At 58.4% G+C, this 26,350-nt stretch overlaps 1 protein-coding gene across 10 annotated transcripts in view; it reads left to right on the top strand.

Moving 5' to 3' along the window:
- Positions 1 to 25,362, top strand: part of KMT2D (lysine methyltransferase 2D) — a 37,918-nt gene extending 12,556 nt beyond the window's left edge. For 2 of the 10 annotated variants that reach the window (XM_081821597.1, XM_081821596.1), the window contains exons 15-56: positions 261 to 365; positions 1,362 to 1,543; positions 1,723 to 1,887; positions 1,980 to 2,089; positions 2,186 to 2,233; positions 2,886 to 3,107; positions 3,339 to 3,458; positions 3,547 to 3,660; positions 3,869 to 3,999; positions 4,082 to 4,229; positions 4,427 to 4,492; positions 4,671 to 4,781; positions 4,984 to 5,121; positions 5,226 to 5,310; positions 5,501 to 5,742; positions 5,843 to 5,916; positions 6,125 to 6,175; positions 6,300 to 8,111; positions 8,218 to 8,400; positions 8,478 to 8,614; positions 8,838 to 10,693; positions 12,071 to 12,194; positions 12,347 to 12,431; positions 12,519 to 12,603; positions 12,717 to 12,949; positions 13,049 to 15,862; positions 15,999 to 16,139; positions 16,263 to 16,430; positions 16,587 to 16,746; positions 17,391 to 17,490; positions 17,677 to 17,852; positions 17,949 to 18,079; positions 18,719 to 18,851; positions 18,930 to 19,057; positions 19,206 to 20,346; positions 21,190 to 21,326; positions 21,422 to 21,552; positions 22,015 to 22,062; positions 23,222 to 23,507; positions 23,751 to 23,824; positions 23,951 to 24,059; positions 24,217 to 25,362. In XM_081821597.1, coding sequence (XP_081677723.1) covers positions 261 to 365; positions 1,362 to 1,543; positions 1,723 to 1,887; positions 1,980 to 2,089; positions 2,186 to 2,233; positions 2,886 to 3,107; positions 3,339 to 3,458; positions 3,547 to 3,660; positions 3,869 to 3,999; positions 4,082 to 4,229; positions 4,427 to 4,492; positions 4,671 to 4,781; positions 4,984 to 5,121; positions 5,226 to 5,310; positions 5,501 to 5,742; positions 5,843 to 5,916; positions 6,125 to 6,175; positions 6,300 to 8,111; positions 8,218 to 8,400; positions 8,478 to 8,614; positions 8,838 to 10,693; positions 12,071 to 12,194; positions 12,347 to 12,431; positions 12,519 to 12,603; positions 12,717 to 12,949; positions 13,049 to 15,862; positions 15,999 to 16,139; positions 16,263 to 16,430; positions 16,587 to 16,746; positions 17,391 to 17,490; positions 17,677 to 17,852; positions 17,949 to 18,079; positions 18,719 to 18,851; positions 18,930 to 19,057; positions 19,206 to 20,346; positions 21,190 to 21,326; positions 21,422 to 21,552; positions 22,015 to 22,062; positions 23,222 to 23,507; positions 23,751 to 23,824; positions 23,951 to 24,059; positions 24,217 to 24,309 — 12,597 coding nt within the window. In that variant the 3' untranslated portion in view covers positions 24,310 to 25,362. Of the gene's footprint in view, positions 1 to 260; positions 366 to 1,361; positions 1,544 to 1,722; positions 1,888 to 1,979; positions 2,090 to 2,185; positions 2,234 to 2,885; positions 3,108 to 3,338; positions 3,459 to 3,546; positions 3,661 to 3,868; positions 4,000 to 4,081; positions 4,230 to 4,426; positions 4,493 to 4,670; positions 4,782 to 4,983; positions 5,122 to 5,225; positions 5,311 to 5,500; positions 5,743 to 5,842; positions 5,917 to 6,124; positions 6,176 to 6,299; positions 8,112 to 8,217; positions 8,401 to 8,477; positions 8,615 to 8,837; positions 10,694 to 12,070; positions 12,195 to 12,346; positions 12,432 to 12,518; positions 12,604 to 12,716; positions 12,950 to 13,048; positions 15,863 to 15,998; positions 16,140 to 16,262; positions 16,431 to 16,586; positions 16,747 to 17,390; positions 17,491 to 17,676; positions 17,853 to 17,948; positions 18,080 to 18,718; positions 18,852 to 18,929; positions 19,058 to 19,205; positions 20,347 to 21,189; positions 21,327 to 21,421; positions 21,553 to 21,859; positions 21,993 to 22,014; positions 22,063 to 23,221; positions 23,508 to 23,750; positions 23,825 to 23,950; positions 24,060 to 24,216 lie in introns of those variants that run through there. The other 8 variants (XM_081821598.1, XM_081821600.1, XM_081821604.1 and 5 more) reach the window with 8 other exon arrangements.
- Positions 25,363 to 26,350: the final 988 nt, after the last annotated feature.

Here is a 26,350-nt window from a genome sequence, read left to right as displayed (position 1 = left end):
TGACCAGTCTTTATCTTTCTTATCTTTCTTTTACCTCTCCTTCCTTTTACCCGTGTCAGGATGTACCAATTCAGATTCCCTGGTCATGGTCAGATGAGCAAGGCATGAACAGGCCCACGATGGCTAAGTGTCCTAATGATGGGGGGTGGGTTTTTGGTTCCCTGATTCCCTCCTGTCAGATTAGTGTTGTAGTTGGTCACTGAGACTGAGTGAGATGAGGAGACCAGGTTGGACATTTGGGTTTCTGTGTGTTTCTCTAGGACATGTGTGTGGTATGTGGCAGCTTTGGCCGGGGGGCAGAAGGCCACCTCCTTGCCTGTTCCCAGTGTTCTCAGTGCTATCACCCTTACTGTGTCAACAGCAAGGTGAGTTCAAGGCCCAAGAGTCCTGGGCTAGGGAATGGGGTCAGTTATTTCTTATCTTAGGCCCCAGTTCTGGTCACACCACGTTTTTTTGGTTTTTTGTTTTTTAAGATTTTATTTATTTGCTAGAGAGAGAGAGAGAGAAAGCACAAGCAGGGGAAGCAGCAGGCAGAGGGACAAGTGGGTTCCCCACGGAGCAGGGAGCCCGATGCGGGACTCGATCCCAGGGCCCTGGGATCATGACCCAAGCTGAAGGCAGACGCTTAACTGACTGAGCCACCCAGGCGTCCCATGTTTGTTTTAATTTAAAAAATTTGAGTATAGTTGACACCTGGTCACACTACTTAAAGTGGCAGTTGGTCCTGGAAGTTCTTTATCAGCCACTAGTGGTTATCAAACTCACCTTGGGGCAAAGTACTCTGGAAATCGTGGTGGTCTTTATTATGTTTCTTGGTGGTAGACCATGATTTACTGGTATAATTTAGTCTGTTGTATAAGCTGTGAGAGCTTTACTAATAGAAAACATGATATGGCTTGGAGATAAAGTATAAAATCAAAATTATAAGCACATGTCTGCAAGGTGAAAGCACTGTTTTTGACCCAATTATGATCATTTGTTTTGGGGTTTTCATTAACGTTGATTTAGAACTTGCTGACTGCAAACATTCATTAATTTTTAACAGTAGCGGGTTCTAAATGTTCAAGAAAAGTTGGGGGAAATACAACCTAATTCTACCCACAGTCTTTCTGGGGACTGGGCTAGTGAAAGATTATAATGAGGCAGTGGCTGGGTGAGGCTGTTCTCTGATCGGTGGAGATCCCTGGGAGCCTAAGTTTAGAACCACTGCTTTTGGGGATGAGGGTGCTCTGCATGGCCTTCCTGTGCTCAGATGGGCACCGAGGTCCTCCAGCCCTACCCATGGTAAGTCCCGCCCTCCCCTAAGAGATCTTCCCTCTCTTGTACTTCATACCCTGAGGCATTGCCATCTTCTATACCAGATCACCAAGGTGATGCTGCTAAAGGGCTGGCGTTGCGTGGAGTGCATCGTGTGTGAGGTGTGTGGCCAAGCCTCGGACCCCTCACGCCTGCTGCTGTGTGATGACTGTGACATTAGCTACCACACATACTGCCTGGACCCGCCACTGCTCACCGTGCCCAAGGGTGGCTGGAAGTGCAAGTGGTAAGGAGACCCAGGCTCCTGAGGGGCCTGGGCCAGACATGTTGGAGGGATGTGATGTTGCTAACATGACAGAGGCTGGGTTTAGAAGGCCGGGCCGGTCGCTTGCTTCTCAGTGTGAAGGTGTCTGGTTGCCTTGGGTAGGTTTAGGTGCTGAAGGTCTGTTTTTCTGCTCCCACCAGGTGTGTGTCTTGTATGCAGTGTGGGGCCGCCTCCCCTGGCTTCCACTGTGAATGGCAGAATAGTTACACACACTGCGGGCCCTGCGCCAGCCTGGTGACCTGCCCTATCTGTCATGCCCCATATGTGGAGGAAGACCTTCTAATCCAGTGCCGCCACTGTGAACGGTGAGGGCGCCCCTCCGTCCTTGTGTAGGCCTTTTCCCTGTTCTCATCCTTGCACTGTCTGGGTTTATCTCTTCCTGCCTCCCTTCTTCCAGGTGGATGCATGCTGGCTGCGAGAGCCTCTTCACGGAGGATGATGTGGAACAGGCGGCTGACGAGGGCTTTGACTGTGTCTCCTGCCAGCCCTACGTGGTAAAGCCTGCTGGTGAGTCCCAGGTGCTGGGGAGACGGGAGAGGGGCAGGGGTGCCTTGCTTTGGGACAGGGCCTCAAGTGGCCTTGGCTTGCTTGTCTCTTCCATAGCGCCTGTGGCCCCTCCAGAGTTGGTGCCTATGAAGGTGAAAGAGCCAGGTGAGTCACAGAAATCCCAAATGCCAAGGCCGGAGGAGACTTAGACACTGTCTAGTCCAGCTCCAACCCCCCAACTTCATCTCCTCATTTTCAGAGGAGGAGACTAAGATCCTCGGAGGTTGAGTGGCCTGCCCAAGGTCATCCCAGTAGATTAGTGGTATATTTGGGATGAGAACCAAGGCCTCCATTTTCCCAGGCAGAGTTCATTCCACTAGGCAACATGGCCTTCGCACTGCCAGGATCTCACCTCCAGAGAGCACAGAACACAACTTTTTCTTCTCAGTGAAGGAGGCTGGGGCCACCTCCTCCTCCAGCATGATGTGGACACTGGTCCTGGCGTCTGGGGCACCGTATGCTGGCCATGGGCAGGCCCAGGCAGCTAGAGAATGTATTTGGCGAACTAGTGTTAGTCATGAGCAAAGTCAGGCTTCTGTAGTAGCCGTCTCTGTGAACCCCTCTGGGTCACTGATGGAGAACTCGGGCCTCAGCTGGCACCCGTCGGTGGCCTGTCCTCTCCAGCCCTCACACCCCAGTGTTCGCTTTGGTCTGTCTTTTGCTGCTTTTGTCCCAGCTGGGGACTTAGGCTGGAACTGGAGTTCTGGTTTCTCTGGGGCCTCCATCCAGGGGTTACACACTCTTCCCCTTTGTGCAGAGCCTCAGTACTTTCGCTTCGAGGGCGTGTGGCTTACCGAAACGGGCATGGCCGTGCTGCGTACCCTGACCATGTCACCCCTGCACAAGCGGCGTCAGCGGCGAGCACGGCTTGGCCTCCCGGGCGAGGCAGGGCTGGAGTGTTCTGAGCCCTCAGATGCCCTTGGCCCTGATGACAAGAAGGATGGGGACCTGGACCCTGATGAGCTGCTCAAGGGTGAAGGTCAGGCTGGGGAATCTCGGGGAGTGCCCAAGGAACGGGAAGGTGCCTGGGAGAGTGGGGTGTTGGGGGGGCAGCATTGCCGCTCCCGGTCCCCCCAAGCCACTGTTGGTCTTGCCAGATGGCTCTGTGGCGAGGCACCGGGCTCTCTGTTCTTGGATGGCAGGATGACAAGGTTAAAAGGGTCCGTGCCTCTGATCTTCCTCTCTCTCTCTCTCTCGTCCCCATCCACAGGTGGCGTGGAGCACATGGAATGCGAAATGAAACTGGAGGGCCCCGTCAGCCCTGATGTGGAGCCTGGCAGAGAGGAGACCGAGGAAAGCAAGAAACGCAAACGCAAACCCTATCGGCCTGGTGAGGCCCGGGGATGGGGAGGTGCGTGGTGAGAGGTAGCTCACCAGGTCCCCAGCAGCTTCTCAGTCTCCGCTCTGCCTCTTCACAGGCATCGGTGGTTTCATGGTGCGACAGCGGAAATCCCACACACGTGTGAAAAAGGGGCCTGCTGCACAGACGGAGGTGTTGAGTGGGGATGGGCAGCCCGACGAGGGTGAGACGGGTGAGGGCTCCAGTGGGGCCTGGGAGAAGGTGGGGATCACAGGAACTCTGGGGCACTGCCAGGGAGGCCCGGGAGGTGAGGGCTCACTCCTAAGGCCAAGAGGGTGGTGGGTCCAACTGGCATTGGGGAGAGTAGGCAGAAAGCATCCCTCAGCCGAGTTAGGAGCAGCATGCCTGGGAGGGGCTGACACCTCCCCTTCGGTTCCCAGTGATGCCTGCAGACCTGCCTGTTGAGGGCCCCGTGGACCAGAGCTTAGCTGATGGGGATGAGAAGAAGAAGCAGCAGCGGCGAGGGCGCAAGAAGAGCAAACTGGAAGACATGTTCCCTGCTTATCTGCAGGTGGGTCTTAGGCTCTGTGGGGTGAGGGGAGCGCCTGTCCTGCAGACCATGAAGAAGCTTGTTTCTCTTACTTCTCCTGCAGGAAGCCTTCTTTGGGAAGGAGCTGCTGGACCTGAGCCGGAAGGCCCTTTTTGCAGTTGGGGTGGGCCGGCCAAGTTTTGGACTAGGAACCCCCAAAGCCAAGGGGGATGGAGGCTCAGATAGGAAGGAGCTCCCCAGCTCACAGAAAGGTCAGTCATTTCGGGGTGAGGTGGTCTGAAGGGATCCAGCTTCCCTGTGGTTAGGAGCTGGTGAGGGAATTTGGTAGGGAATGGGCTCGTCTCCCGGAATTGAGGGTGGGCCACGGCCCCAGCCTGTGGAGCTGGGGACCCATTCTGGGCACCAAGTGTCGGGCATCTCTGACTGGAGTGGGGACTATTGCTCACAGGAGATGATTGTCCAGATGTTGCAGATGAAGAATCCCGTGGCCCCGAGGGCAAGGCTGATACACCAGGTAAGAGCTGCTGGGAGGACTGTGTCCTATCTTGGATTGGCCTCTGTCAACATGTTTTACCCCCGAGCACCATCTGGGCTGGAGGCTGGAGACTGTGTCATGCCCCCTGTCGTTCAGGGTGGCCAGGCTGGTGCCTCTACACTGTCCTTGGCTGATGGATTTCTCCTGGCAATTGCAGGACCTGAAGATGGTGGCGTCAAGGCATCCCCAGTGCCCAGTGACCCTGAGAAGCCAGGCACTCCGGGTGAAGGGATGCTTAGCTCTGACTTAGATAGGATTCCCACCGAAGGTGAGGCTGTGGCCCACACTCTTCGTGTGTGGGGGTCCTCTGTGGGAGAAGGACAAGGTCCTACCTGTGGGACTGCCACCTGCACAACTTCTTTGCTGGGGAGTCCTGGCCACCTTCCCTGACCGTGGCCATTTGTAGCCCTGTGGTGTCCCCTCAAATTCCCAGTCTTCCTCAGCGGCATCCTTCATCAATCCCCCCACAGAACTGCCCAAGATGGAATCCAAGGACCTGCAGCAGCTCTTCAAGGATGTTCTGGGTTCTGAACGAGAGCAGCACCTGGGTTGTGGGACCCCTGGCCCTGATGGCAGCCGGACACCACTGCAGAGGCCCCTTCTTCAAGGTGATGTGGATGGGAGTGGCGTGAAGACTGGGTGGCCAGGTTTGGCCAAGCTGGCCCCAGGATGGGCCTCTTGCTCCCTTTCTCTGATCCTGTGCCTCTTGTAGGTGGACTCCCTTTGGGCAATCTCCCTTCCAGCAGCCCAATGGACTCCTACCCGGGCCTCTGCCAGTCCCCGTTCCTGGATTCTAGGTTGGTATCTGTGCTTAACCCCTGTGGGCAGTCCCTGACTCCTGGGTGCTGCTGTAGCAACACTTCCCTCTGCTCCTTAGTTAGTGACCCTCCTTGTGGGGGCAGGGCAGGCCTGGGGGCTCTAGGCAGTTTGTCTGGGGGTGGGGCTTGGCATCCCTGCCCTCTGTGACTCTCTGCCCCTGCGCCCCAGGGAGCGCGGGGGCTTCTTTAGCCCGGAACCCGGTGAGCCAGACAGCCCCTGGACAGGCTCAGGGGGCACCACGCCCTCCACCCCCACCACCCCCACCACGGAGGGTGAGGGCGACGGGCTCTCCTATAACCAGCGGAGCCTTCAGCGCTGGGAGAAGGATGAGGAGTTGGGCCAGCTCTCCACCATCTCGCCTGTGCTCTATGCCAACATTAACTTTCCTAATCTCAAGCAAGATTACCCAGGTACCCATGGGATGGGGGCAAGGGAAACAACCTGGTGATGTGGTGGGCACAAGGGTCACCTTCCAAGTCTCCTCTAACGAAATACTTCTTCTGCCTCCAGACTGGTCTAGCCGTTGCAAACAAATCATGAAGCTCTGGAGAAAAGTTCCAGCTGCTGACAAAGCCCCCTACCTGGTGAGACAGAAGGGAGCCTGGGTCAGGGTGGGAACTGGGGCTCGGGGGTGTCTTTGGGAAATTCACCTCAGTTCTTTCCATTCCCCACTCCCAAAGCAACTGGGCCAGAAGGGATCCGCTTCTGGGTAGGGAGTGAGTGATGTGAGGGATGGGACTGGGCATGAAACTGAGCCGTAGTAGGCCTAAGGCTGTATCTTGTATCCCTCAGCAAAAGGCCAAAGATAACCGCGCAGCTCACCGCATCAACAAGGTGCAAAAGGTGAGTGGGGGCCAGGCTGGGCCGTGCCATCCAAGTCCTATGGCTGGGGGCCTCTCGGAGGGTATGGGGGACATAGGGCCTGCCACAGCAGCCTGACTGCTCTGTGCCTGGTCTCCCCCTGTAGCAGGCTGAGAGCCAGATCAACAAGCAGACCAAGGTGGGCGACATGGCCCGTAAGACTGACCGACCGGCCCTACATCTCCGCATTCCCCCCCAGCCAGGGGCACTGGGCAGTCCACCTCCCGCTGCTGCCCCCACCATTTTCATTGGCAGCCCCACAACCCCCGCCGGCTTGTCTACCTCTGCGGATGGGTTCCTGAAGCCGCCGGCGGGCACAGTGCCCGGCCCCGACTCGCCCGGTGAGCTCTTCCTCAAGCTCCCACCCCAGGTGCCCGCCCAAGTGCCTTCGCAGGACCCCTTTGGACTGGCCCCCGCCTACGCTCTGGAGCCCCGCTTCCCCACGGCACCACCTACCTATCCTCCCTATCCTAGTCCGACTGGGGCCCCCGCGCAGCCCCTGACGCTGGGCGCCTCATCTCGTCCTGGGACTGGCCAGCCAGGGGAATTCCACACTACCCCACCTGGCACCCCCCGACACCAGCCCTCCACACCTGACCCCTTTCTCAAACCTCGCTGCCCCTCACTGGACAACCTGGCTGTGCCTGAGAGCCCAGGGATAGGGGGAGGCAAGGCTGCTGAGCCCCTGCTGTCGCCCCCGCCTTTTGGGGAGTCTCGGAAGGCCCTAGAGGTGAAGAAGGAAGAGCTTGGGGCATCCTCTCCTAGCTATGGGCCCCCAAACCTAGGCTTTGTTGACTCACCTTCCTCAGGCCCCCACCTGGGCAGCCTGGAGTTAAAGGCACCTGATGTCTTCAAAGCCCCCCTGACCCCTCGGGCATCTCAGGTAGAGCCCCAGAGCCCGGGGTTGGGCCTAAGGCCCCAGGAGCCACCCCCTGCCCAGGCTTTGGCCCCTTCTTCCCCCGGCCACTCGGACATCTTTCGCCCTGGCCCCTACCCTGACCCCTATGCCCAGCCCCCATTGACACCTCGGCCCCAGCCCCCACCCCCTGAGAGCTGCTGTGCCCTGCCCCCTCGCTCATTGCCCTCAGACCCTTTCTCCCGAGTGCCCGCCAGTCCCCAGTCCCAGTCCAGCTCCCAGTCCCCATTAACCCCCCGTCCTTTGTCTGCCGAGGCTTTTTGCCCATCCCCTGTTACCCCTCGCTTCCAGTCCCCTGATCCCTATTCCCGTCCACCCTCACGCCCTCAGTCCCGTGACCCGTTTGCCCCCTTGCATAAGCCACCCCGACCCCAGCCCCCTGAAGTTGCCTTCAAGGCTGGGCCTCTAGCCCACACTCCTCTGGGGGCTGGGGGCTTCCCAGCAGCCCTGCCCTCAGGGCCGGCAGGTGAGCTCCATGCTAAGGTCCCAAGTGGGCAGCCGCCCAATTTTGCCCGGTCTCCTGGGACGGGTGCTTTTGTGGGCACCCCCTCTCCCATGCGTTTCACTTTCCCTCAGGCGGTAGGGGAGCCTTCCCTAAAACCCCCTGTCCCTCAGCCTGGTGTCCCTCCACCCCATGGGATCAACAGCCATTTTGGGCCCGGCCCTACCTTGGGCAAGCCTCAAAGCACAAACTACGCAGTAGCCACAGGGAACTTCCACCCATCGGGCAGCCCCCTGGGATCCAGCAGTGGGTCCACAGGAGAGGGCTTTGGGCTGTCCCCGCTACGTCCCCCATCAGTCCTACCACCACCTGCACCCGATGGATCCCTCCCCTACCTGTCCCATGGAGCCTCACAGCGGGCAGGCATCACCTCTCCAGTCGATAAGCGAGAAGACCCAGGGGCTGGAATGGGTGGCTCTTTGGCGGCACCCGAACTTCCAGGTACCCAGGACCCAGGCATGTCCAGCCTCAGCCAAACAGAACTGGAGAAGCAGCGGCAGGTGGGTGGACATCCTGGAGCGAACCCCCCCATACCTCTGCTGTCCCTGTGCCAGCCCTGTGATTGGAGGAGAATGGACTTAGCCCACTTGTCTGTTCTCTGCGCAGCGCCAGCGACTCCGGGAGCTGCTGATTCGGCAGCAGATCCAGCGCAACACCCTGCGGCAGGAGAAGGAGACAGCTGCGGCAGCGGCAGGAGCAGTGGGGCCCGCGGGCAGCTGGGGAGCTGAGCCCAGCAGCCCTGCCTTTGAGCAGCTGAGTCGAGGCCAGGCCCCCTTCGCCGGGACCCAGGTAGGTAGAGTGGCAAGGAGTGGGGGGTTCCGAGGTACCGACGGTGGCCTGCCCTCATCTACCTCTGTCTCTCCTAGGACAAGAGTAACCTTGTGGGGCTGCCCCCAAGCAAGTTGGGTGGCCCCATTGTGGGGCCGGGGGCTTTCCCCGGCGACGACCGACTCTCCCGGCCACCTCCCCCAGCCACCCCTTCTTCTATGGATGTGAACAACCGGTGAGGCTCCCAGGGGTTCCCTCGGGGTAAAGCGAGGGAACAGACTTCACCACCGCTGTGTGCTGCCCCTGGTTTCCCCGTGGCTGACCCTAGTCCGGTGTCCCCTTACTCTTCCTCCCCGTTCCCTCCGACTGCGGCACCTCCATCCTTCCCCGCCGCCCTAAGCCCGTGTTCCAGCTCTTGGCCCTGGTTTCGTCGTACTGACTACTGCGTGTTCTTGCAGGCAACTGGTGGGAGGCTCCCAGGCCTTCTATCAGCGGGCGCCCTACCCCGGCTCCCTGCCCTTACAGCAGCAGCAGCTGTGGCAGCAGCAGCAGGCGGCGGCCACGGCAGCGACCTCCGTGCGACTTGCCATGTCTACCCGCTTCCCATCAACTCCCGGGCCCGAACTTGGCCGCCAAGCCCTAGGTTCCCCCTTGGCAGGAATTCCCACCCGCCTGCCTGGCCCTGGGGAGCCAGTGCCTGGTCCAGCTGGTCCTGCCCAGTTCATTGAGTTGCGGCACAATGTACAGAAAGGACTAGGACCTGGGGGGGCTCCGTTTCCTGGTCAGGGCCCCCCACAGAGGCCCCGTTTTTACCCAGTAAGTGAGGACTCCCACCGAATGGCTCCTGAAGGGCTTCGAGGCCTAGCGGTATCTGGCCTCCCCCCACAGAAACCCTCAGCGCCTCCGGCCCCTGAACTGAACAACAGCCTCCATCCAATGCCCCACACCAAAGGTCCTTCCCTGCCCACTGGCTTGGAGCTGGTTAGCCGGCCCCCCTCAGGCACTGAGCTTGGCCGCCCTCCTCCTCTGGCCCTGGAAGCTGGGAAGTTACCCTGCGAGGATCCCGAGCTGGACGATGACTTTGATGCCCACAAGGCCCTAGAGGATGATGAGGAGCTTGCTCACCTGGGTCTGGGTGTGGATGTGGCCAAGGGAGATGATGAGCTGGGCACCTTGGAAAACCTGGAGACCAATGACCCCCACCTGGATGACCTGCTCAACGGGGATGAGTTTGATCTGCTGGCCTATACTGATCCTGAGCTGGACACTGGGGACAAGAAGGACATCTTCAATGAGCACCTAAGGCTGGTGGAGTCGGCCAATGAGAAGGCTGAGCGGGAGGCCCTGCTGCGGGGGGTGGAGCCAGTACCCTTGGGCCCTGAGGAACGCCCTCCCCCTGCTGCTGATGCGTCTGAGCCTCGTCTGGCATCGGTGCTTCCTGAGGTGAAGCCCAAGGTGGAGGAAGGTGGGCGCCACCCTTCCCCTTGCCAGTTCGCCATTACCACCCCCAAGGTAGAAGCAGCACCTGCCACCACATCCCTAGGCCTGGGGCTGAAGTCAGGACAGAGCGTGATGGGCAGCCGGGACACCCGGATGGGCACGGGACCCTTTTCCAGCAGTGGGCACACAACTGAGAAGGGCCCCTTTGGGGCCACGGGAGGCCCACCAGCTCACCTGCTGACCCCCAGCCCACTGAGTGGCCCAGGAGGGTCCTCCCTGCTGGAAAAGTTTGAGCTAGAGAGTGAGGCCTTGACCTTGCCCGGTGGCCATGCAGCATCCGGGGATGAGCTGGACAAGATGGAGAGCTCGCTGGTAGCCAGTGAGTTACCCTTGCTCATCGAGGACCTGCTGGAGCATGAGAAGAAGGAGCTGCAGAAGAAGCAGCAGCTTTCGGCACAGCTGCAGCCTGCCCAGCAGCAACAGCAGCAGCATTCCTTGCTGTCCACACCAGGCCCTGCCCAGACCATGTCTTTGCCGCACGAGGGCTCTTCTCCCAGTTTGGCTGGGCCCCAACAGCAGCTTGCCCTAGGACTTGGAGGTTCCCGACAGCCAGGCTTGGCCCAGCCCCTGATGCCCACCCAGCCACCAGCACATGCCCTGCAGCAGCGCCTGGCCCCATCCATGGCCATGGTGTCCAATCAGGGGCATATGCTAAGTGGGCAGCACGGGGGGCAGGCAGGCTTGGGGCCCCAGCAGAGCTCACAGCCAGTGCTGGCACAGAAGCCCATGGGTACCATGCCCCCTTCCATGTGCATCAAACCTCAGCAGCTGGCCATGCAGCAGCAGCTGGCTAACACCTTCTTCCCGGACACAGGTAACTTCGTTACTCAGGGGTGATCACTGCTACCGCCAGGTGGACACTGGAGCTAGAGACCTAAGCTAATCCCCCGCTAAGGGAAGTGGGACACACAGAGCATGGGCGAGATGCCGTACGAGCGGTGCAGGCAGAGGTGTTGTAGCTTTTGCGAAGGGAGGAACAGCGCCTGGCGTATAGCAGGCATTCAGATGTTGGAATGAATGCACGAAGCCTGATTAGCAAAGGCTCTGTAGCCGTGGCGAGACCGCAAGGTGAGGAGCCGGAGAGAAGTGCAGGACAAAGCAGTCCGGGTAGGTGCGAGCACTTGAGCGAGGCTGCTGGTGGGGAGCCGGCGGGTACGTTTGGAGACGGCAGTGGAGTGGTTAGGCCACAGTGGACTCTGTGTGGAGGGAGGTGAGTGGGCACTACCCTAATTTTGGAGACGTAAAAAGGGGGGCCAGATTGAGGAAGATCTCAAATTACACTAGCATTTATTGAATTACTGTTTGCTAAGTAAGCACTGTGCCAAGCACTTTATGCCCGTCGTCTGACTGAATCACAGCAAACTCATTAAATAGGTAGTGCCGTTGTCTTCAGTTATAGTAAGGGAAGCAGGCCTGGAGGTTAAGTAGCTTCTCCAGATCCAGATCATACAACTGACAGAGCTAGGGTTTTGAGTCCTGGCCCTCTGACCCTCTTACCTGTTTCTTATTGCCTCAAAATACGAGGAGAGGGAGTTTGGTTAGTCCTTTAAAAAATGAAGAGTTAGTTTTGTGAGCAGTGGAGAAATACACAGTGGGCAGGATTTTAGGAAGATTTGAAGTTTGGGGTGGTTGCTTATTTCTCCTTTTTTACCCAGCATCCTGAACAGGCAAGAAAGTGGGCTGTAGGTGATACATGTCGTGCCCAAAACAGCTCTGGCATCTAGGACTTTGGCACAGTGCCCATGTCTTGGGTTCTTGGGCTGCACTAGTTGTCCTAAGAATACTTTCTTTGAAGAATGTTTTCTAGGTTCATAGAGTGCATTCACAGTCTTTGTCACATTTGATTCAGTAGTTCCGTGAGATAGGCGGAGTAGGGAATCATGAGCTCTGAGAGATAGAGGAGGAAACTGAGGCTCAGAGAAGTCAAATGACATTGATATGTTGGCCCCACAGATATCTACCAAGTGTCTCTTCTTAGCACCTTGCAGGTGAAAACAGGGCCACATGTTTTGTGAATAATAAAGCTGAGTCACCCGTGCTGCCTGGCTCCTAGTTAGTGGTCTTTCCACCACTTTTTTGCCATTCCGTTGTTCTGCTTGGTTCAGTGGAGGTCAAGGTGTTGGAAGGCACAGCAGACATAGAGTGGAGTATTGAATCCAAGGTCCAGCTTACTCGGCTCTCCTCTCTCCAGATCTGGACAAATTTGCGGCAGAAGATATCATCGATCCCATTGCGAAGGCCAAGATGGTGGCTTTGAAAGGCATCAAGAAGGTGATGGCTCAGGGCAGCATTGGAGTGGCACCTGGTATGAACAGGTAAGACTTGGGGGGTGTGGGGGGGTGGTTGGCTCTTTTCCTCTCCCAGTCCTTCCCCTCTCCTTCCTGGTCCCCGTCCCTACTTGTCCCACCTTTTTGTCTTTCACCTTTCCCCATGACCTACACATCCCCTTTGTTTTGGCGGACTCCAGGCAGCAAGTGTCCCTGCTAGCCCAGAGGCTCTCGGGGGGGCCTGGCAGTGATCTGCAGAACCATGTGGCAGCTGGGAGTGGCCAGGTAAGTGGTCAGGTGGGAGTAGGAACTTGTGTCCTCTACAGTCGGGCCGCTCTTCTTAGGGCCTGATTTGCAACAATGACCCTTTAGCGGTCTCTCTCACCACAGGAACGGAGTGCTGGTGACCCCTCCCAGCCTCGTCCCAATCCACCCACCTTTGCCCAGGGAGTGATCAGTGAGTATGGGGCTGGGGAGGAGTGTGCAAGGGAGTGGTTTGGGGCAGATGGTGGAGGAAGAGGGATTCGGATCTCCCTTTTGCGGGTCCTGACACCCTGTTTCCTTTCCCAGATGAGGCTGACCAGCGGCAGTATGAGGAGTGGCTGTTTCATACCCAGCAGCTCCTACAGATGCAGCTGAAGGTGCTAGAGGAGCAGATTGGTGTGCACCGCAAGTCCCGGAAGGCTCTGTGTGCCAAGCAGCGCACTGCCAAAAAGGCTGGCCGTGAGTTCCCGGAAGCTGATGCTGAGAAGCTCAAGCTGGTTACAGAGCAGCAGAGCAAGATCCAGAAACAGCTGGATCAGGTAGGGAAAGCAGACTTCAGCCTGGCAAGCAGGGGCCCGAGAAGAGGGAGAGCATGGGTGGGCAGGCTCCAGGCTGACGTCCCGACTCTCCTGTGTCAGGTCCGGAAGCAGCAGAAGGAGCACACCAACCTCATGGCAGAGTATCGGAATAAGCAGCAGCAGCAGCAGCAGCAGCAGCAGCAGCAGCACTCGGCCGTGCTGGCCCTTAGCCCTTCCCAGAGTCCCCGGCTCCTCACCAAGCTCCCTGGGCAGCTGCTCCCGGGCCATGGGCTGCAGCCACCGCAGGGGCCTCCGGGTGGGCAAGCGGCGGGTCTTCGCCTGCCCCCAGGAGGCATGACACTCCCTGGACAGCCTGGTGGCCCTTTCCTCAACACCTCCCTGGCCCAGCAGCAGCAACAGCAACATTCTGGTGGGGCTGGGGCCTTGGCTGGCCCCTCAGGGGGCTTTTTCCCTGGCAACCTGGCTCTTCGAAGCCTAGGACCTGAGTCGAGACTTCTACAGGAAAGGCAGCTGCAGCTCCAGCAGCAGCGCATGCAGCTAGCCCAGAAATTGCAGCAGCAGCAGCAGCAGCAGCAGCAGCACCTCCTGGGACAGGTGGCAGTCCAGCAGCAACAGCAGCAGAGCCTGGGCGTACAGGCAAACCAGGCTCTGGGTCCCAAGCCCCAGGGGCTTCTGCCTCCCAGCAGCCATCCGGGCCTCTTGGTCCAGCAGCTGTCCCCACAGCCACCCCAGGGGCCCCAGGGCATGCTGGGCCCTGCGCAAGTGGCAGTGTTGCAGCAGCAGCAGCACCCTGGAGCTTTGGGCCCCCAGGGTCCTCACAGACAGGTGCTTCTGACCCAGTCCCGGGTGCTGAGTTCCCCCCAGCTGGCGCAGCAGGCTCAGGGCCTTATGGGACACCGGCTGGTCACGGCCCAGCAGCAGCAGCAGCAGCAGCAGCAGCACCAACACCAACAGCAGGGATCCATGGCGGGCCTTTCCCATCTGCAGCAGGGCCTGATGCCGCATGCCGGGCAGCCCAAACTCAGCGCTCAGCCCATGGCCGCCTTGCAGCAGCAGCAGCTCCAGCAGCAGCAGCAGCAGCAGCAGCAGCTCCAGCAGCAGCAGCAGCAGCAGCAGCTCCAGCAGCAGCAGCAGCAGCAGCAATTTCAGCAGCAGCAGCAGCAGCAATTTCAGCAACAGCAGCAGCAGCAATTTCAGCAGCAACTGCAACAGCAGCAGCAGCAGCAGCAATTTCAGCAGCAGCAGCAGCAGCCGCAGCCGCAGCCACAGCAGCAGATGGGCCTCTTGAACCAGAGTCGAACTTTACTGTCTCCGCCGCAGCAGCCGCAGCCGCAGCAGCCGCAGCAGCAGGGGCCCCTCGGCCCAGGCATGCCGGCCAAGCCTGCGCAACACTTTTCTAGCCCTGGAACCCTGGGTGCCGCCGTCCTGACGGGCAAGGAGCAGAGCATGGTAGAGACGGCTGTTCCTCCAGAGGCCGCAGAGGGGCCGTCCACACATCAGGGGGCGCCGCTAGCCCTAGGGGCTGTTCCCGAGTCGGCGGCCACCGAGCCTGGGGAGGTGAAGCCCTCGCTGTCCGGGGACTCGCAGCTCCTGCTTGTCCAGCCGCAGGCCCAGCCGCAGCCCAGCCCTGCGCAGCTGCAGCCGTCTCTGAGGCTCCCAGGGCCCCAGCAGCAGCAAGTTAACTTGCTCCACACGGCAGGTGTGGGAAGCCATGGGCAGGCAGGCAGCGGCTCATCCTCAGAGGCCTCAGCCATGCCCCACCTGCTGGCCCAGTCCTCTGTTCCTTTAGGGGAGCAGCCTGGGACCATGACCCAGAACCTTCTGGGCTCCCAACAGCCCCTTGGACTAGAGCGGCCGGTGCAAAATAACGCAGGGCCACAGCCTGCCAAAGCAGGATCTGTCCCCCAGTCTGGGCCGGGCCTGCCTGGGCCTGGAGTCATGCCAACGGTGGGTCAACTTCGAGCGCAGCTCCAAGGAGTCCTGGCCAAAAACCCCCAGCTGCGGCACTTGAGCCCGCAGCAGCAGCAGCAGCTACAGGCGCTCCTCATGCAACGGCAGCTGCAGCAGAGTCCGGCAGTGCGCCAGGCACCCCCCTACCAGGAGCCCGGGGCCCAGCCCTCTCCCCTCCAGGGCCTCTTGGGCCGCCAGCCCCAGCTTGGGGGCTTCCCTGGATCCCAGACTGGCCCCCTCCAGGAGCTAGGGGCGGGGCTTCGACCTCAGGGCCCACCCCGGCTCCCTGCCCCACAAGGAGCCTTAGCCGCAGGACCGGTCCTCGGCCCTGTCCATCCCACACCTCCACCATCCAGCCCCCAAGAGCCAAAGAGACCTTCCTCACAGCCCCCCGGAGCCAGCCCCCTCGTCCCATCCCAGCTCCCCTCTGAGGCCCAGCTCCCCCCCACCCAGCCAGGGACCCCAAAACCCCAGGGGCCATCCTTGGAGCTGCCTCCTGGGAGGGTCTCACCTGCTGCTGCCCAGCTTGCGGATACCTTCTTTGGCAAGGGGCTGGGACCTTGGGACCCCCCAGACAACCTAGTAGAAGCCCAGAAGCCAGAGCAGAGCAGCCTGGTACCTGGACATCTGGAGCAGGTGAACGGGCAGGCAGTGCCTGAGCCACCCCATCTCAGCATCAAGCAGGAGCCTCGGGAGGAGCCATGTGCCCTGGGAGCCCAGGCGGTGAAGAGGGAGGCCAACGGGGAGCCAATAGGGGCACCAGGTACCAGCAACCACCTCCTGCTGGCAGGCCCCCGCTCAGAGGCCGGGCATCTGCTCTTGCAGAAGCTTCTACGGGCAAAGAATGTGCAACTCAGCACTGGGCGGGGGCCCGAGGGGCTGCGAGCTGAGATCAACGGGCACATTGACAGCAAGCTGGCTGGGCTGGAGCAGAAACTACAGGGTACCCCCAGCAACAAGGAGGTGAGTGCTCTAGATAGATTGGAGCAGATAGAGTGGGGATTGCAACCCGGGGCAACATGAGCAGGTCTGGTTCACAGAGAAGAGGTGAGGGCTCTGAGGAAGACCGCAGCCTTCACTGTGGGTTTATCTGGCTTAGGATACAGCAGGAAGGAAGCCTGTGACACCGAAGCCCAAGCGGGTGCAGAAGGCAAGCGACAGGTTGGTGAGCTCCCGAAAGAAGCTGCGGAAGGAGGACGGGGTCAGGGCCAGCGAGGCCTTGCTGAAACAGCTGAAACAGGTGACCCCCAGGAGCCAGCCCCCTGGTCCCATCCCAGGATAGGGGGCACGCTGGCCCCCAGCTGTGCAGTGGCAGAGATGTTCACTCTGTAGATTTCCAACCTTGTCATCTTGCCCCTCCTAGGAGCTGTCCCTGCTGCCCCTAACGGAGCCTACCATCACCGCCAATTTTAGCCTCTTTGCTCCCTTCGGCAGTGGCTGCCCGGTCAATGGGCAGTGCCAGCTGAGGGGGGCCTTTGGAAGTGGGGCACTGCCCACTGGCCCTGACTACTATTCCCAGCTGCTTACCAAGGTCAGAAAAACAGCAATACCTTTTGGGGATGACGAGGTTCTTGGGGAGGTGGAGGTGGGAGTGGAAGATGAGGAGATTGCTGATGTCGTGGGGGGCCAGGAGATTACGTCATTCTCCCTCTGCCATCTTGCACACAACACCCCACCCCACCCCCAGAATAACCTGAGTAACCCGCCGACACCACCCTCGTCGCTGCCCCCCACCCCACCCCCATCGGTGCAGCAGAAGATGGTGAATGGCGTCACTCCATCTGAAGAGCTGGGGGAACACCCCAAGGATGCTGCCTCTGCCCGGGATACTGAAGGGACCCTGAGGGGTAAGGCAGGAGCAGCGTGGGCCTCTCATTCTCTGGTGGGGTTTGGTGGCTGGGGTCCAGGTCGGTCCATGTGCCCTCTCATACGGTTTGAGACAGGAGTGATCGCTTGTGGTCCCGTGTGTGCACATGAACAGGGTACCTGAGCTAGGGAAGGGCCTCTTCAGGGCTGACTTGTTGGAAGCAAGGAGCCCAGAGCATAGGCGACAGAGGAGGTGGTGGTAGGAAAGAGTGTTGATGAGGCTTTTGTTTATGAGGCACAGCCTACAGTGCTTTAGTGGGTATAGAACGCCAGTCAAATCGGGATTTGAATTCTCTGGTTCTTGTATGTATTTAGCTGTGTTACCACGGCTAAGTAACATGATTGACTTGGGTGGGCCCCAGTTTCCTCACTGAAAATAGATGTTAGAATATTTCTCTGCTGGAGTTGTTAAAACTTGATGAACAGAGCCCAGTGCCTGGCACGTAGGAAAGGCTAGACAGACGCAGCTCATCTGCCCCAGACTTGTAGGTAGGTGGGTGGGTAGACAACAGCGGTCATGAGAGCTAAGCTAGGTCTTGTACTAGTTAGGCCTGAAATTTGGGGGAGACAGCCCCGTGAGCTCTGGCCACCAGCCTGACTTTTCTTCTCCCTTCCTACCCTTCAGATGCTTCAGAGGTGAAGAGTCTAGACCTGCTGGCTGCCTTGCCTACACCCCCTCACAATCAGACTGAGGATGTCAGGTGGGGGGCGGGGCTGGAAATGGGGTAAGGAATGGGGTGGCGGGCAGGTTGCCTCATTTTTCCCTTCAGCCAATGGCAGGTGCCACATAAGGCTATGACATCTACTAATTTCTAGATTTGGGAGGGGGAGTCTGCAGCGCTATACCAACAAATGTCTACTTGGGGGAGTCTGCAGGGCTGTACCAACAAATGTCTACTTTTGGCCCATAGGATGGAAAGTGATGAGGACAGCGATTCTCCTGATAGCATTGTGCCAGCTTCGTCCCCCGAAAGCATCCTGGGGGAGGAGGCCACTCGTTTCCCTCAGCTGGGCTCAGGCCGGTGGGAGCAGGAAGACCGGGCTCTCTCCCCTGTCATCCCCATCATTCCTCGGGCCAGTATCCCAGGTAGAGGCTGCTCTGGGCATGGGCCAGGCAGGGCTGGCTTGTCCGAGGCTGGGGGAGAGGGCAGCTGGAGCTTACACAGGTCCCTCTCTCATTCAGTCTTCCCAGACACCAAACCTTATGGGGCCCTGGACCTGGAGGCCCCTGGAAAGCTACCTGCCACAGCTTGGGAAAAGGGCAAAGGAAGTGAGGTGTCAGTCATGCTGACAGTCTCTGCCGCTGCGGCCAAGGTATGTCCTGGGGGTTCCTTGGAGGCCCGAGGGATCCTGGTCAGAAGGCAGTCCCTGGAGCTTGTGTGGATGAATTCATCCACTCAGAACTATGTACGAGGACCTACTGTGTGTGAATGCCTGGGCTGAAGGCTGCAGGATTAGGGGAAATAAAGCACGAGGGGCTCACAGTCCAGTGAGAGACGCAAGTCAGCAAATTAGGAGAGCGCACATAATGCGACGAATGCTGCAAGACAGCATGTCCCCAGTCACGTTTGGCGGAACTCTTATTTTTTAATGTTGACAGGGTTTTGTGGTCAAAGAAAATTGGAAATCCCGGTTGAAACCACAAAACAAGTTTCTTTACTACAGGACTCCTCAGATTCTTTAATTTGCTAATGTATATCGTGAGTTTCCAAGTGGTGCATATAGCGTGTGTCATTCCTAAACTCGGTGGGCACGGGTCCCTCTTTGTGGAGCACCCGTTAACGACCGCAGCAGAGAGGTGGGAGAGGTGCTGTGGGGGAAACGCGTGAGAAGGGCGGGACTGACCGGCCACTTGGGGAGCGGGGCTCCGGGTGTTCTGTCCCCACCAGGGTGGTGGCGGCGCCCGCTCCACACCGCCGACGGGCCCTCCCGTCCCTTTCCCTGCCCTGGCAGAACCTGAATGGTGTGATGGTGGCAGTAGCAGAGCTGCTGAGCATGAAGATCCCCAACTCCTATGAGGTGCTGTTCCCGGAGAGCCCTGCCCGGGCGGGCATTGAACCTAAGAAGGGGGAAGCTGAGGGCCCTGGTGAGTGTGGCGGGAAATCTCCTCAGGACCTGCAGGGAGGGATTCTGGTGGGAGGTTCTGACGCCTTCCTTCCTGCAGGCGGGAAAGAGAAGGGTCTGGGAGGCAAGAACCCAGAAGCTGGCCCCGATTGGCTGAAGCAGTTTGATGCAGTATTGCCCGGCTATACGCTCAAGAGCCAGCTAGACATCTTGAGCCTCCTGAAACAGGTGGGTCGGGGGGAGAAAAGACGGTGGGTGTCTGGCCAGGGCGAAGAAGGCAGAGGGCTTTTGGGAGAGTGGAATCTGGGTGAGAGGAGGGGGGCGCTCATTAAGCGCGGAGCTGGCGCTGATGATACCGGGCCGTGCCCTCCCATAGGAGAGCCCCGCCCCAGAGCCACCCACCCAACACAGCTACACCTACAACGTCTCCAATCTGGATGTGCGACAGCTCTCCGCCCCGCCTCCTGAAGAGCCCTCCCCGCCCCCATCCCCCTTGGCACCCTCTCCTGCCAGCCCCCCTGCCGAACCCCTGGTTGAACTCCCGGCTGAACCCTCAGCTGAGCCACCGGTCCCATCGCCCCTGCCACTGGCCTCATCCCCTGAATCGGCCCGACCCAAGCCCCGAGCCCGGCCCCCCGAAGAAGGTGAAGATTCCCGGCCCCCTCGCCTCAAGAAGTGGAAGGGGGTGCGCTGGAAGCGGCTGCGACTGCTGCTGACCATCCAGAAGGGCAGCGGGCGGCAGGAGGATGAGCGGGAAGTGGCGGAGTTTATGGAACAGCTCGGCACGGCCCTGCGACCTGACAAGGTGCCTCGTGACATGCGGCGCTGCTGCTTCTGTCACGAGGAGGGTGATGGGGCCACTGATGGGCCTGCCCGCCTGCTGAACCTGGACCTGGACCTGTGGGTGCACCTCAACTGTGCCCTGTGGTCCACGGAGGTCTACGAGACTCAGGGCGGGGCGCTGATGAACGTGGAGGTTGCCCTGCACCGAGGACTGCTAACCAAGTGCTCCCTGTGCCAGCGCACAGGTGCCACGAGCAGCTGCAATCGAATGCGGTGCCCCAGCGTCTACCATTTCGCCTGCGCCATCCGCGCCAAGTGCATGTTCTTTAAGGACAAGACCATGCTGTGTCCAATGCATAAGATCAAGGGGCCCTGTGAGCAGGAGCTGAGCTCTTTTGCTGTCTTCCGGCGGGTCTACATTGAGCGGGATGAGGTGAAGCAAATCGCCAGCATCATCCAGCGGGGAGAGCGGCTGCACATGTTCCGCGTGGGGGGCCTCGTGTTCCATGCCATCGGACAGCTGCTGCCTCATCAGATGGCTGACTTCCACAGCGCCACTGCCCTCTATCCCGTGGGCTACGAGGCCACGCGCATCTACTGGAGCCTCCGCACCAACAACCGCCGCTGCTGCTACCGCTGCTCCATCGGCGAGAACAACGGGAGGCCCGAGTTCATCATCAAAGTCATGGAGCAGGGCCTGGAGGACCTGGTCTTCGCCGACGCCTCCCCCCAGGGTGAGCACGGGGCCCTGGAAACGCTCATGTGGAAGTGGAAGGGATCCGCGGGGTCTTCACGCGGGATCTTCCTGCCCTGGCTTCGGGCCAGTGGAGGTCTTTTAGAGATCCCCAGAGGCAGTGCTTTAGCCTCTCTTAGCCACCTCGCACCCCCCTGTGGCTGAAGACCTTCTGCTTGTCTCCTTCACGTGTGCTGGCTCCTTTTCCTATCCTCAGCCGGACTAAAGAATACGGTTCTGAGACCGCATCGTCTGGCCTGGCTCACCCTGTTCCTAACCATGAGTTCCTTACGATTGCTTTTCCCTGGTCAGAGCTCTTTTGCTCTGAGCTTTAGCATTAACGATAGAAATAGGTGAGCAAGTACCGTGCGCCACAAACTAAAGTAATTGACGTAGGCTGTTTTGTTCATGGCCACCCTCTGAGGTGAGTACTTTCATTTTGCCCAGTGTATACATAAAGAAACAGAGCCTTAGAGAGATTTAAGTGTTTGGTGTAAGGGCCCGTAGCCAGTACTAGAACCTGAACGCAAGTCTTCCCAACTCCAAAGCAGGCCTATTGTTCTGGCTGTTGGGTAGGCACTGTGGCCTGTGCTGGGTCTCCTGGGCCCTGGGGTCATGGCTCTGTGTCCTAGGCTCTCTGGTGCCCCTCCAGGGTAGGAAGCCTGCTGGCTTGCTGAGGGAGAGTGGGACTGGGAGGCCAGCGGGGGGTCCTGAAGAACCACACAGCCTCGTGGCAGGGAGGTGGGCAGGCTACAGAAAAGGACCGTCGCTCCCGATCAAGGTTAGGCTGAGGTCCGTCAGCAGAAGTTGCCTCTGAGGGCTGCTGTCTTTCCTTGCCTCTTAGCGGTGTGGAATCGCATCATTGAGCCTGTGGCTGCCATGAGAAAAGAGGCCGACATGCTGCGGCTCTTCCCCGAGTACCTGAAAGGCGAGGAGCTCTTTGGGCTTACAGTGCACGCCGTGCTGCGCATAGCTGAATCAGTAAGGAGGGGGCCGGGGGCCATGTGGGCACTGGGGACTCTGGTCCTGCCCCCAAAACGCTCAGGCTAAGGCAAGCACACGACCTGTGTCCACAGCTGCCTGGAGTGGAGAGCTGTCAAAACTATTTATTCCGCTATGGACGCCACCCCCTGATGGAGCTGCCACTCATGATCAATCCCACTGGTTGTGCCCGATCGGAGCCTAAAATCCTCACACACTACAAACGGTGAGCTTGTAGGGTGGGGGCCGTGGGATGTGGGAGTGCGGGTTGGTAGGCGCCCTCTGGCCAATTATGAAGGTTTGGGGGTTCACTCTAGGCCTCCTGATTAGAGGGTATGCAGGTATCACTTAGGTCATCCCTTTCCTCCCCCTCCACGCTGCTCAGGTGTCCTGGGTTGACCTGGGGTCTGGGACAGACTTATCTTGGGCACCCTGGGAATGGCTGTTGGGGAGGTTCTGGGTAGACAGTGGTGAAATTTTATGCAGTAGATAAGGGAGCCAGTCACCTCCTTCCTCTCTTATTTTGCTTCCAGGGGGCCTGTGATTCTCCCAAGCCTGAGACACCCCATAAAGGCTAGGGTCACCTTCCCTTCCCCAGGCTGAGTTGGTGTCAAACATAATTAGAAATATAATAGAAAAATAATAAAACCTTACATTTGTATAGCACTTTATACTTTTTTTTTCAAAGCGTTTTCACATCCATTATCTCATTTGATCCTCACAACAACCTTATGAGGTAGGTAGGGCAGGTGGTATGACCCCCATTTTACAGCTGAGAAAACTGAGACCCAGAAAGGTTAAGTGACTAGACAAAGGTCACACAGCTGGGACCAGAACCTTACCTCTCGACTTGTGGTTCACTGCTCTTTCTGTGTACCACAGTAGCCTGACTTTGGTCCCTGGGTAGAGGGAGGCAGAATCCTTGTAGCAGGGTTTTCTCGAAGGCCTTCTGTTGCTCCTTGGGCTAGCCTAGAGCATCAGACTCTACTACCCCAGTCATCCCCAGTCCTTGATGCTCTACGACAGTGGTTTTCAAACTGTGTGTGTTTCAGAAAGTCCTGGAACACATAAACCGAGTGAGCAGGACTTGGCCCTCCCCGTGCATAACTCCCCCTTCCCCAAATTGGATTCAGCCGGAAGCATTCTCTTTTCATCTAGTTTACGTATTGGAATTCCAGTAACATTTCGTTAAAGAAACAAGGAAAAAAATACATCTCTACTAAATCAAAAAGAATCAAAAACGTTTGAAAACCACTGCTCTGGGATGGGCAAGATTTTGGCTGGTGCCCTAGGGTGGTGAAGAGGCATCCTGCCAGGCAGCAGTCATTCCCCTGCACTGAGCCATCTGCACAGAGCCCAACGTTATGTCAGAGAAGGGGACAGTCTGAAGAAAGGAAAGGGTACCACCTCTCGGCTGTGAATTCAGAGCCACTTTTAATTCAGATCCAGCCCAGTGTGGTAGACACGGCCCCCAATTTCAGGGCTTCTAGTATGTGCAGGAGGTAGAACTCAGATGTTTGAGCAAATCATGAGCTTAAATGCCAGGCCTGGGCTGCTTGGGGAAGACCCCCCAGAGGAGCGTGGCCTTGTGTAATGTTTGGCAGGAGGGTGGAATAAGGCAGGGAGATGGGAGAGCGGGCTCAGTGTAGGGGAATTGGTGCCCCCCTCCCTCCATCCCCCACCCCCCTTCCTGGGCTCTCTGTGCCACTCAGGGTGTCGCACGGGTCCCCCCAACTAGTGGCTGTCTCACCAAAGCCAAGACCCACACGCCTCCACTCCATTTCCAAGACAGCACATGCCCCTAACTGGCATGTTGCACATCCTAGGGAGGAGGCGGGTGGGGTGTGTTTGGTCTGGGGGAGAGCTGTCTTGTCATGGCCTGTGTCACCTCCCAGGCCTCACACCCTGAACAGCACCAGCATGTCCAAGGCATATCAGAGCACCTTCACAGGCGAGACCAACACCCCATACAGCAAGCAGTTTGTGCACTCCAAGTCATCACAGTACCGGCGCCTGCGCACTGAGTGGAAGAACAACGTGTACCTGGCTCGCTCCCGTATCCAGGGCCTGGGGCTCTACGCCGCCAAGGACCTAGAAAAGCACACGATGGTCATCGAATATATTGGCACCATCATTCGCAATGAGGTGGCCAACCGGCGGGAGAAAATCTATGAGGAGCAGGTATGGGCTGGCAGAGGGGCTGTCTTGGTTTATGGGCGCCCTCTCCGCCAAGCAGCAAGGGGCTGAATTGGGGTCAGGGGAGTAGGTGGAAAGCTGTGGCAGGAGGAGGAGGTGAGAGATAAGAGAAAGGCAGAACAGGAAATGAAGATAAGCCCGCTGCCCGAGTCTGCTACCTGATCCCACCACCAGCGCTGCTGCCATTCCCTGATACTCTTCCCACTTCTGCAACTTCTTCCCTTCTAGAATCGAGGCATCTACATGTTCCGAATAAACAACGAACATGTGATTGATGCTACGTTGACCGGAGGCCCTGCCAGGTGAGAGAGGAATGAGGAAGGAGGAATTTAGGGGTCCCTGGGGGTGACACTCAGGGTGGGCCAAGAAGGAACCAAAACCCTCCCAACTCAGTTGCCTGGCATCCCCGACTCTGGCCCACTGCTTAGGTACATTAACCATTCCTGTGCCCCTAACTGTGTGGCGGAAGTTGTGACGTTTGACAAGGAGGATAAAATCATCATCATCTCCAGCCGGCGAATCCCCAAAGGAGAGGAGGTGAGAGGAAGTGTTCTGTGTGAGTGACAAAGCAGCTCCCGCTTCTCTTCAGTTCCCCAGAACCAAGTTCCAAGGCCACTGCCGTCAGATCAGATCTCTGCCTGCCCCCCACTCCCTCTGGGGGGCTGGCATCGATTCTACCCTCTTCTCTTTCCAGCTGACCTATGACTATCAGTTTGACTTTGAGGACGATCAGCACAAGATCCCCTGCCACTGTGGAGCCTGGAATTGTCGAAAATGGATGAACTAAGAAGCTTAGAGGCTACCAGGCAGGGGAGTCCCCCCACCCCCAACCTCTTCCCTGAAAGGGATGAGGGGGAAGAGAGGTAGCAGCCAGAGCCAGGACCCAGGGCTGGGGCTGCCGGCTGACCGGAGCCCCTGGAGCAGGAGGCTGGGGCAGAGGGCCCTAGGCCAAGCCCACCCTGGGCACCAGGGACAACCCTCTTCCCCGCCACCGGCCCCCAGGCTGGCATCTCTGCCCCCAGCTCCAGGAGGGGCCAGACAGAAGCAGCCATTGGGCATCTCAGGTTTGAGGGGGATATGGGCCGGGAACTACCCAGAAGCAACTGGGAGGCAGCAGGGAGGGGGGAGGAGGATGTGTGGCCGGGCCTCACAGCCCTGCTGCTCCCACCGACCTCTCCGGCCCGACTCAAGGCTGCAAAGAGACTTGACTAAGCTTGACAATCCCAAAGGCCGGGTCCCACACCTGGCCCTGCCTGCCGGGTCCTGCCCCCACCCTCACTCCCATCCCCTTCCCTCTCAATCTGTCTCTGTCTCCCTCTTCTCCTCTGTGTTTCTGTCTCTCTATGGGTTGTGTTTCCTTGTTTTCCACTCTGACAAATGCAACATGAACGGGAAAGAGGCGCCCAGCTGCCCAGGAGGGCAAGCCAGGCAAGCCGGGCAAGGAGACCCCGCACCCACACCTACCTCATTTAAGTGTTGGATTTTTTGCTGTTTTGAAATGTGAGACCCTCTCCAAGCCCCCTACTGCCCCGACCCTCTCTTCCACCTCACTGCCCTCTTCTGAGTGGGTGGAAGGGGGGTAGGAAGAGGAAGAAAAACAACAACAAAAAATCCATCTTTGTTTTTAATTATGGGCATGGGATGGTGGTTGAGACTAATGATGAAGATTGGGGATAACTGGCCCCTAGTTGCTCTAGGACTTCCTTCTCCATCTGGACATGGGGGCAGGAGGGGTGTGCTAAACCTAGGACCAGGATATCTCCCTCCTGTTTTCCCAACCCCATCATGAGCCCATTTGCCCTCCAGCCCCTGGATGGGGTGGATGGGTGGTAGGGTGAGGGCTATCCCTGAGTGGCATGCCCATACCCAGTGAGGCAGGGTGTGGCCCGGAGCTCCCACTTTCCCTCAGTCACCAAACTGCTGCTGGTCTGGTGGGAAGGGGTGGTGATGTGGGGGTGGGGAGCTTAGTGTCAGCGCGGGGAGGGTGGGGGGTATTTATCTATTTATACATGGGATTGTACATAGTCTTGTGGGGAATGGGGGAGCCGGCTGGAGGTGAGAACCCTCCCCTCTCCCCCCACCCCCGGGGAGAGCAAATGTAAAACTACTAATTTTTGTGCTTTATATATTCTATATAAATATATCTATTTTCTTTTTACAAAACCAGTTTATAAATGGTAGGGGGGCGTGGGGCGGACACATGGAGCTCCCCTTGTGGGGGGGCCCCCTCCATTACCCAACCTACCGCCCTTTTCCTCACCCCCTCCTCCCCACCCCCTGGCTGTGACTGCTGTAAGGTGGGGGTATAGAGGCTGGGCAATTCTCACCCCCGTTGTATAGTTGGACTACGTTATAACGCACAAAAGTGAGCTGGCCCCAGGGGGAGCCAGAGGGTGATGGGTTCCCTGCCTCCCTTTCCTTCCCCCTTTCTGCCCAAGCTTGTGCTGCAGTTGAACCTCTTCCTGGGGGGTAGGGGTAGGTTGGGGGTGGGTGAGGCCCCAGACCCCCTCAAGTAGGGAGCGTGGGGATGAAGATGAAGCTTATATGCAGTTCTCTCCTAGGGGCTGTGGGCAAAGGGCATTTTGTAATTAATATTTTCAAGAATCAAATGTCTGGAGTGTAGGGGTGGGCTTGGTGGCGGTGGATGGGCGGGCCTGCTGGAGGGGGAGCAAGGTCGCTGTTGTGATTTTAGGTTTTGTTTTGTTTTGTTTTTGAATTTGGGGGGTTGCGGATTGATGGGGGTAGGGAGATTTTTTTTTTTTTTTAAAGCTGCTTCCTCAACTGTTTCAAGCTGCAAATGTTTTAAGAGAATAACATCCCCCCACCCC

The sequence above is a fragment of the Leptonychotes weddellii genome, chromosome 5 (genome assembly GCF_054177405.1).
Source record: "Leptonychotes weddellii isolate Sample4059 chromosome 5, ASM5417740v2, whole genome shotgun sequence".
Lineage (NCBI taxonomy): Eukaryota > Metazoa > Chordata > Mammalia > Carnivora > Phocidae > Leptonychotes > Leptonychotes weddellii.
This window is presented reverse-complemented; position numbering and strand designations above follow the sequence as displayed.